Source organism: Monosiga brevicollis, genomic scaffold (assembly GCF_000002865.3).
Source record: "Monosiga brevicollis MX1 MONBRscaffold_20 genomic scaffold, whole genome shotgun sequence".
In the NCBI taxonomy this organism is placed as follows: Eukaryota; class Choanoflagellata; order Craspedida; family Salpingoecidae; genus Monosiga; species Monosiga brevicollis.
The window spans coordinates 563,108-572,520 of NW_001865057.1; the positions used below are offsets into that span (position 1 = coordinate 563,108).

The window sequence follows — 9,413 nt, forward strand, 5'->3', positions numbered from 1 at the left end:
AGTCAGCTCGATCGCGTGTCGTAGACGCGCTTGCTGCAGTCTGTCCGGTTCTGCGCAGCACGGCCAACAGCAGAGCAATGTCATGATCATGACCACAAGCCAAAGCTGAATGAGTGAAATCGGGCCCCGTATGCGCTACGCGCGCGTGTGGGGTGGGTGCAGGGACATACGGTGGTCATAAACTCCAAAAAGTCGAGTAGGTGGTTGGGGTGGCCGGCAAAAAGTACAATGTATCGCTCGGGGCTGGCCTTGCGCGGTGGCTCATCCTTGAGCTCTGCGAGAGTCATGGCGAAGGTCATTGACAGCCTCATCTGACACAGCATTTCATGCAATTCAAAGAGCCAGGCACGGGCTTGCAACCCATGAACATACCTGGGTCGGTATATCCCGTGCACAGCGTTTTGAGAAAGGCGGTGCAAAGTTCCGGCAGCGCGTCCATCAAGTGCTTGCCGTATTGATCCAGCTCGCGGCAGACTGAGTTGAAGGGCAGTTTCTGGATGTATTCGAGGGCAGCCTTGTAGTCCTTGGTGTTCTCCAGCTGAATTTTCAGATACCTGGTCACGGCAATCGCAAAAGTTCAATCGGGATTGAGAAGATCGAAACTGCAGAACGTCAGACGACACACATCGGCTTGGGCACACCGAGACATGCATACCATTCGTGCTGCTTGAATTTCTCGGCCAGAAAGAGAGCTTGCTTGTAGTACTTGGCTTGACGGCACACCTGAAGCACGTGATGGAAACAATGATGACATTGTGGCAAGCAAGCCCCAAATGCGCAGTCCCAAAGAGGCCATTGGATACCAGCAACGCTTGCGCATCTCTCTTTTGGGGCGCGATAGGCTTACCGTCATGGCGGTTGTCAGGTCAAAGTTGAGTTCTTTGTCGGCCATGATAAACTCATTCAGTCGTTCTTCATTCTTGAGCTGCAATGAAAACAAGCAATGGAGAGGGCATTGGTTTATGATGACGGTGAGAGCAACCAGGGTGCATCACAACACACGGCGGAGATTGCGGCTGGGACGGATCACGGCCATTCATGCACGGACCTTGGTGTAACAATTCAGCAAAAGTGTTGTGTGGTTTTTGTCAGCCGCTTGCTTGTCGTGCAGGGCTTGGAGATAGTCGGTCAGGTTTTGGATTTGCTGCGAGTCGAGGAACCGGCGAATGACGTAGGACGGCTCGAGGGCGCCGATCGTCTTGATGTACTGGCGAACAGCATCCTCATACTTTTTTTGCGAGTAAAGTTTTTCTGTACCCAGCCAGCATTCGTTTCCATGAGTTCCACCGGTGAGCGAAGATGTATCGAGCCAGGGATACGAGCATGCGAGGCCAGCCTACCCGCATAGCGGATGTAGATGCTCATCAGCATGTCACTGATGCCTTCGCGCTCTGTCTGATAGCGTTTGGCAAGGTTGACGGCAATTTCAAAGCGAGATCGTTTGATAAGGCTACCAATCTTGGTCTCAAAGTCATGTTCCACCAGTTGGAAGAGCTATGTATCCACCGGAGTTGCAGCAGCGAGCAAGCGGGAAGGGTCAGCACGAGAGGCCCTGAAAAAAAAAAATGAAATTTGCAAGGCCCGGACATGGGTCGTCCCAATCCAACTGAGACCTCACGGCATAAGGGGGTGATGTGAATGTACCTTGCCACCATCGCAAAGGATGAAGACGGTTGACCACTCGTAGAGGACATGGTCCACGTCACGAAAGCTGTTCTCAAACGCGACAAACTTGTTGACGGGATCGCAAACAGCCACAGATTGAACTTTGCCAGCAGCTAGGCTTGAGTCCTGCGCCATCTGGTTGACGAGAATCAGGTAGTCGCGAGCGGCCAGGAGCTTTTGCTTTTGACCTGTGCGTGGCATCAAGGGCGATTCGTCAATATGATATTCGACTGCGGTGCGGACATTTTTTTTTTTTCCCTTGTGCTCTTTTTCTTTAAAAAAGCACGTGGAGCGAGGGCGCGGGCTGTCAGACGCGGTGCGGTGCGGTTACCAGGAAAAGGAAGGGAGCGAGCTTGGCCTTCGGCCATGTACATGGCCAACACCTAAGGGAAAGCAAGAAGACAAGTGAATAAACCCAATGGCTAGCGAGGTAGAGAACAGAACAGGTTGGAGAAAGTGGGCGGGACGGGTAAATTCTACCAAGGTGGGATGACAACAAATACAAAAAAATCCAAAAACAAAATCCAAATCCAAAAACCAAAACCAAAACGGTACAGCCGGACCTCATCGCGGGCAATCCAGAGGTGGCCATCGTCCATGATGGCAGAGCAGCCCAACTGAGAACCAAGGGCATCCAGAGAGTTGATGGCTTCTTGAGGTTCAAGTTGTGCGTGCACTGTCTCACCGGCAGTGGAGATGTAGAGTGCCACGCGGCGATCGCCAGCGTGTGGCACAAAGTGGAGACCCATGACGGGCTGACGGGACTGAAAGAGGGTGCGGAAACCTTTGTTGGTGGTGCGATGACGGGTATAGTCACCCTTGGCCACGAGCACCGTGCCATCTGCCAAGCCAACGGCCAGGTGGTTGAGGTCATCGCTGGCGGCAATGCAGGTGACCATGGGCTTGTCGTGGGTGATTTCGATGGTTCGGAGCTCCTGTGGAGCGCCACCCAATGGCACACGCTCGACGTTCCAGACCTTGATGATGCGAGCAATGCCCGCTTCATCCGACTAAGAAGGTGCGGGGCAAGAGGGTGGGCCAGCATACCGCGCACGTCAGTGGAAGGAAGTCTGGACCGTTGCTCGGGGTACGAGAGTAAGACAGGGAGATAGGAAGAAGTGGGTAGAACAACCAACGGTACGCACGCCAACTGTAATGACAACATTGTGGCTCTTGACTTGGGTCATCAGCTGAACAGAGTCTTCGTAAGCCTTGAAGGAGCCGAGGTCGAAGGTGCGAGTCATCACATAGACCACGCCGGTGTTGTCGCCGAACAGGAGCAAGCCCTTGCCACTCGCTGTGCAGGTCACAACCACATCCTAGATCAAAGTGGAGGAATCCAATTCCACCCCCGCCGACCGGACAAAGAGAGAAGAGCGGGGAGAGGATGAGGGAGAGAGGGAGGGAGGGAGAGCAAAAGATGACAGGGCATGATGAGTTGCACATATGCGGGCGGGTAGTGGGTGGCGCGGCTGCGGATTCAACTGCTAGAATCTTTGAGCGGCTCTTCACTGGATCGATCCGTTTGGACGCTAGTGTGATGACGCTTGAGTACAGGGTCAAGCATGACTTACAGCAAAGGGCTGGAAGGCATCATCAGTGGAGGGATCGATCACTGGCTGCTTATCAAAGAACGAGAAGCGATTCATCTATCGTGTTGCGATGGCGAATGAGTCAGCCGCGGTCGAGCGGTGCGCAAGAAATGCTATTGACCAGGCAACGACGTACTACACTCGCCATCGCGGCGGTTCATGCGCTAGCTGGGGCAACCAACTTATAACCAAAGATTTTCAAACAATGGCAACCCCGATTGCAGGGCTCCCGGCTCCTTGCAGCGCTGCGTGTCGGCTCGTCTCCGTCCGCGCCGCCGCCGTTTGGACCGGAAAAAAAATAAAATCAAGTAAGCAGCGTTCTGGAGACCAAAAGTTGTCAACAACTGTTTTCGACGATAAAAAGTCTCTGCATATGTCAGATGAAATTCCGGCGGAAATGTCAGATGAAATGAGTTGTTCATACAACTCGAATGAGTGTGATCAAGTGTGACCAGAGACTGGCAGCGACCATGCACCGTTTAGATAATGGTGCAAAATGCATTATTATTGCAGATTACAATGAGGCGTAATGGTAACCTTTTGCAGATAAATCTAGAGATAAAGTCGGTGTTGTGGGTGAGGTCGAAACCACGTCCTTTTCGAAACCGCAGATTTGTCGGAAACGTCCTCCTTCCGAGGTGCATGCGCATGGTCGCACGCGCTTGTCCCTCTGCCTGTTGTGGCTTTCAAGTTCATGAAGTAGCCCGTGACTGCAAGCTTCCCATGCCCGGCGAGCTTCTCATCGTGCCCGTCCCGTCCCCGTCGCACCCTTTTCGACTGACAATAAGCATGCTGCTGCCAATTTGGTGTTACGAGCAGAAGGGCTCTATGGGGCTCTATGGAAAACGGCAGCGGCCAGCGGACACGAATTGTTTTCATCTCATGGGCTCTTGTGTGTCTCGAAATGATGCTCGGCTGGTGTGTTTCGAGTCCATCCAGATACTCCCTGACCCTGACCCTGACCCGACCAAACCCAGCCACGCACAATCCACATGGCATCTGTCCTGTCCAGAATGATGTAACCAGGGGTTTGTGTAGGGTTGCAACAGCGTGACAGCCCCGCCCACCATGACACGCACCCCGCCTTGTCTCCTCCGCAAGCTTCACCTCACCATTTTTCTGTCAGGCTGCCGCTTGCCAAGTGCCTCTGAGTCCTGGGCACACCAAGGCTTGCCGCGCCACCCAAGCGGCCTGGTCGCGCTTGCACAGTCAGCAGCACAGCTCCTTGAGGCTGGCGGACGCCGCACAAGGCTCTGCTGGAGTCTGCCAGAGCCAAGAAGAGTCGTGCCGGCGGGATCTTTTGATGCACTCGGCATCATGAGCCAGTTCAACACTTGTGAGGGCGGCCTGGCCACCGTCGTTGATGCCCTCTACCTCATCATCATGGCCATTATGGTCTACAACATGCAGCTCGGCTTTGCCCTTCTCGAGGCCGGAACCGTCTCCATCAAGTCGACCATGGCCACGCTCTTCAAAAACATATTCGACCTCTTCATTGGCACCATCTCCTTCCTGGTTGTGGGATACGCGTTTGCTTATGGCGATGTGGGGGCTCGCTTCATTGGCGGTCGAGGTTTCTTCCTCAACGGAGTCTCCCAGTGTGACTACCCTTACTTTTTCTTCCAGGCCGCCTTTGCTGCTGCCTGCACCACCATTGTGTCCGGCGCAGTGGCTGGGCGTGCTTCCTCCGCCATGTACATTGTCTACTCTGTCGTGATCACTGGCCTTGTCTATCCCGTGGTAGTTCACTGGGTCTGGGCTGACAATGCCTGGCTCTCACAGGGCACCCACGGCCGCGGCTTTCACGACTTTGCCGGAAGCGGCGTTGTGCACGTCACCGGGGGTACCATTGCCCTGGTGGGCGCCTGGCTGCTCAAGCCTCGTCTGAGTCGGCTCGACGTCGACGGTGATTTTCGTCCGGTCCAACCACATTCCGTACCCCTCATCATCATGGGCGGCTTCATCCTGGTTGTTGGCTTTCTGGCCTTTAACGCCGGCTCCCTCATCACGCTCCAATCTGCTGATGCGGTGTCACGCCTCGGCATGATTGCCGTCAACACCATCGTTGCTGCCTCGGCAGGTGGTTTGAGTGCGACTGCGGCTGATTTTGTCGCACATGGCGAGATGTCCCTTCTCATGGCCACCAATGGCATGCTGGCCGGTTGTGTTGCCATCTGTGCTGGGGCCGACGTGGTTATGCCCTGGGCTTCACTCCTCATTGGAGGTATCGCCGGCGTGGTGTGCTTGGCCTGGTGTTACATCCTACCCAAGCTTGGCATTGACGATGCGGTTTCTGCCGCACCCGTGCACGCCGGCGCTGGCATATGGGGCCTGATTGCTGTGGCCTTTTTCAGCCGCGAAACGGGCTTGTTTTACATTGATATCAAGGACAGCTTGGAGAGTTTTGGCTGGCAGATCTTGGGCACCATTGTCATTGTCGTGTGGGCAACCGTTATGGCGTTGGTCATGTTCATTCCTCTCCGCATGCTCGGCGTGCTACGCGTTACTCGTGAGTATGAGGAACGCGGCTTGGACATTTCTTACTACGGTGGCCGTGCTTACAATGTTGAGGCTGAAACGAGTGTCCCCCTCAAGGGCACAACCATCAAGCAGGCGCTTCAGGAAGACTTTTTCAACTCGGAGGCATAGCGAGCGAGGCGTTTGAACTGCTGAGGTGCCAAGCACCATCAATAGCGATTTGCATGTGAATTGACTTCGTTTTTTTTTTTTTTCTTTTCCTGCATTCTATGCGGGTGTAGAGCGAGGCGCACATCCGGATGCATGCCCACTGTACCTCTACGCCACAGTCGTGCGAATCAAAACGGGGCAAGGCTTGCCTTGAGCCAGCCGACCCCCTCCATGAATCTTCCATAAGTAAAAAAGCGAGAAAAGAAGAAAGGAAAAGAAAAAAACAGTGCCCAACTGTTGTTTTCAACACAATCCCAAGTGACCGTTGGATGCCGATTCAAGCTCAAGCCTCACTTCATTTTTATTCATCGATACGGGCGACGGCGAGCCACGCAGAGCGGCAGTTGGGGGGGGATTTGGACTAAGCAAAAGGTGTACGTGCGGGCAAGCAATTGAGAGGCTGGTTTGGCCAGGGGATCAGTCTGTGGTGCAGGGGCTTGCCTAGCGTCCGTTGTTCGTGCGGTGCCTGATTGTGACCCTGATTGTTGACGGGAGCTCCGGCCAACACTGGGGCCAACACTGGGGTTGGCTTCAACCGAAAGGAGACGGAAGAAGCTCTGCCAAGATGGGCAAGTCTAAAGCACCTAAAACAGAGCCCACTGACGCGGAGCCGCCAACCAAAAGGTATGTTTGTGTGTTGGTGCGTGCTTGTACGTGTTGGTGCGTGCGGTTGTGTGTTTACGAGCGTGTGGTGGAGTATTGGAGACCTGGGTGGTTGGACACGTTGTTGTTGCCGTTGTTAGCTCGGCGGCTCACGGCTTGGCTGACTCAAATGGTTTGTACATCTACAATAGTGCCAAGACAGAGGCCAGTGCAGATGGCGTCAACACTGCGGTATGATGTCCTGAGACATCTGTGTCGTTGTTCCCAGCATCTTGTGTCTCCGTGTCTTTGCATCATCATTGTGACCCTGTGTCTCTTACTCGGACTATCGTGATGCCTTGTCGTGCGGGGGGTTTTTTTTTTTTTTTTTGGAATGGGCTTACGCAGTTTCCCGCAGCGCCGCTCTGGCGAATTATGCGTGGGCTCGTACCCAACATGTTGATTGCTTCGGATGCACCCATCCTCATGTCCCAGGCTCTGGTATGTGCGCCATGTTCTGGATGCGGGACTTGGTTTCCGCACTCTTGATTGCTCGCATCACCTGATCTGGGAATTTGATGCTGATCTTCTCCTTCAGGAAATGTTTGTTGAGTATTTGTCCAAAGCCGTGCACAAAGCCGAGCCGAACATGTTGATGCAGTATGATGATGTGGCCAAGGCTGTAGCAGGCGATGCCCAGCTCTCTTTCTTGCGAGGTGCGTGAGTGTCATCGTTTTCGTTTTCGGGCCTGAAGCAAGGCGCGAAGAGCTTGTGTTTGGGAGCTATGGTTGGGTTGCGTCCTAATGACCGTAATTGGTCTAGACATGATCCCGCAGCGTGTGGCTTACGGCAAGGTTGCCAAGGACTTGGCGCGACAGCGCCGCAAGGACGCCGGCTTGGTCCAACTCAAGAAGGCACTCAAGGCTGGAATGGAAAATGCTGCTCCAAAGGGCAAGGCTGACCGAAAGACCAAGAAATCTGCCGACGAAAATGATGAAGACGAGGGCGAGGATGAGGAGGATGAGGAGGATGAGGATGCGGAAGATGCGGAAGATGGTGACGATGCGGAGGATGATGAGGACGACGAGGATGGTGAGGAGGACGAGGATGGTGAGGACAACGAGGACGACGCAGCTTCTGCCTCAACGAGCGCGGCAGAAGAAGAAGAGGAAGAGGAAGAGGAAGAGGAAGAAGAAGCAGAGGATGACAATGAGGAGGACGAAGATGAACAAGGAGAAGCAAGCGGCGATTCAGACTCTGGTGACGAACTTTCATCGAGTGGTGAAGCAGGTCAAGATCAGAATTCTGACGCAGCCGAGTGACTGTACACCAAAAAGTACGGCGGTGCCGTTCAAGATGTTGTAACTCCTTCAAAATAAAATCGAATACATCTGACAAAATAATCTGACGTTTGAACAGCAGGCAGATGCATACGTAACCATTGCAGCGGAGCCCTTGAGGTGTTGCAGATGCAACAGTGAGACGAGACGCTCTGAGTTTTGGTGCACCACGTTGCAGTGTCTCTGAAACATCAGTGTAAACCCTGCAACATACTCACACAAAACATCGTAGCCTCTCTCCCCTCTCTGCCTTAAACTGCCGCTCATCACGCCCCTCTGTCTGTCCAACGCGACTGCGAATGTCAGATTTTCTTCGGCAGCGGCCGAGACGACGGTCAGTGATAAGTGTGTGTGCGTGTGTGTGTGTGTGTGTGCATCGGACTCGGGGCGCAAATGGCAGCGCCAGTGGTCCGTGGTCCGAGGGTGACCATGGCACTGGGGCACGATGAATGCACAATGTGGAGGCGCGCTCGTGTGTGTGTGTGTGTGTGTGGGTGGGTGGTAGTTGGTGGGTGGCGAGAGGTGTATTTCGTCTTGCTCATGGCAAGGCCTCCAGTGGGTCAACGTCAGCCGAGTGAGTGTGGCGACTCATCACCACCGGCCACCAGTCACAGCTCAAGCCCCACCCTTGTTCTGCATCGTGGTCCTCAGTGGGATTGACCCTGCGGCCAACGACCCACTACTCCACGATCCGATCCGGACAGAGGGTTGTTGGAGTGGCTTGTGGGTTCTTGCCCTGACAGTCCACGGTGGACGCTGGCTCGCTCCAGTTGCCATTTTCATTGACGCCGTGGACGGTGCACGCCAACACATGCGTCCCTCCGCCTCTCCTTGTTTGTATTTCTGCTTTCTGCTCTTTGATCCCGCATTTGCGCGAGTGCAAGACGAGAAACCCCTCGCCTCCAACTTGAAAACAACTTCTCGTGTCCACACTGGCGCTGTCAGCAGCGGGCCGGCTTCACCATTTATTTTGCACTCCACACACTCTTGTATTTGATGCTTTGATCTCTTCTTGACCCTGTCCTCGCTTATTGGACCGTGTTCACGCCATATAGAGACGCTCAGCGAGCAATTTCACTCTCGGATGCGTCAAGTCGTGTCACAGCACAGACTGGCTCGGCACTTTGCCAAACCCTCGCGCTCGTGCGGCGTGCAACGCCGTGCGTGTCTACCTCTGGGCCACCTCGCCAGCTCCACTGGCCTCCCTGGGTACGATGGGCCGGCATTTGTGCTATTACGCTCCCCTTCCGAGCCATTTGCTCGCACGCAACGCCTAATTCGGCTGTCACCGTAGCTTTGATGCAAACCCTTGAGGGCGTCATCGCCGACCTTCAACCAGCAGCATGCTCTCTTCCATGGCCCTCTGGGGCCTCAAAAAGGTGCATTCATTCACTGCCTGTCGTACTTTCTTTTTGATGTGCTTGTTTGTTTGTTTCTCCGTCCATCTGCCTGCCTCAGCCTTTCCTACGTCAAGCACGCCCAATGCAGTGATGACAACTCCAAGAGGCCTGGTCTCACACTCCGAGCGATTCAAACAACATTTCCA

At 54.2% G+C, this 9,413-nt stretch overlaps 4 protein-coding genes across 4 annotated transcripts in view; 3 read left to right on the plus strand and 1 right to left on the minus strand.

Moving 5' to 3' along the window:
- Window positions 1–3,405, minus strand: part of MONBRDRAFT_10328 (uncharacterized protein) — a gene marked incomplete at both ends in the record, with an annotated part of 9,656 nt that extends 6,251 nt beyond the window's left edge. The window contains 11 exons of the mRNA XM_001748075.1: window positions 171–274; window positions 373–554; window positions 656–723; window positions 848–925; window positions 1,049–1,251; window positions 1,341–1,494; window positions 1,645–1,853; window positions 1,997–2,048; window positions 2,229–2,675; window positions 2,811–2,984; window positions 3,394–3,405. Of these exons, the coding sequence (XP_001748127.1) occupies window positions 171–274; window positions 373–554; window positions 656–723; window positions 848–925; window positions 1,049–1,251; window positions 1,341–1,494; window positions 1,645–1,853; window positions 1,997–2,048; window positions 2,229–2,675; window positions 2,811–2,984; window positions 3,394–3,405 (1,683 nt within the window). The remainder of the gene's footprint in view (window positions 1–170; window positions 275–372; window positions 555–655; window positions 724–847; window positions 926–1,048; window positions 1,252–1,340; window positions 1,495–1,644; window positions 1,854–1,996; window positions 2,049–2,228; window positions 2,676–2,810; window positions 2,985–3,393) is intronic.
- A 1,256-nt stretch (window positions 3,406–4,661) lies between these two features.
- Window positions 4,662–5,906, plus strand: MONBRDRAFT_10329 (uncharacterized protein; the record flags this gene model as incomplete). Its single annotated transcript, XM_001748010.1, has 1 exon — window positions 4,662–5,906. One exon carries the CDS (start codon window positions 4,662–4,664, stop codon window positions 5,904–5,906), a length of 1,245 nt encoding a protein of 414 aa, XP_001748062.1.
- Window positions 5,907–6,294: 388 nt separating this feature from the next.
- MONBRDRAFT_38137 (uncharacterized protein) lies at window positions 6,295–7,914 on the plus strand. Its single transcript, XM_001748011.1, has 5 exons — window positions 6,295–6,569; window positions 6,740–6,779; window positions 6,936–7,028; window positions 7,126–7,243; window positions 7,350–7,914. The coding sequence occupies exons 1-5, from the start codon at window positions 6,511–6,513 to the stop codon at window positions 7,847–7,849; spliced, it is 810 nt and encodes a 269-aa protein (XP_001748063.1). The 5' UTR covers window positions 6,295–6,510; the 3' UTR covers window positions 7,850–7,914.
- A 1,296-nt stretch (window positions 7,915–9,210) lies between these two features.
- MONBRDRAFT_10331 (uncharacterized protein) overlaps window positions 9,211–9,413 on the plus strand; it is a gene marked incomplete at both ends in the record, with an annotated part of 15,623 nt that continues 15,420 nt past the window's right edge. The window contains one exon of the mRNA XM_001748012.1: window positions 9,211–9,246. Within this exon, the coding sequence (XP_001748064.1) occupies window positions 9,211–9,246 (36 nt within the window). The remainder of the gene's footprint in view (window positions 9,247–9,413) is intronic.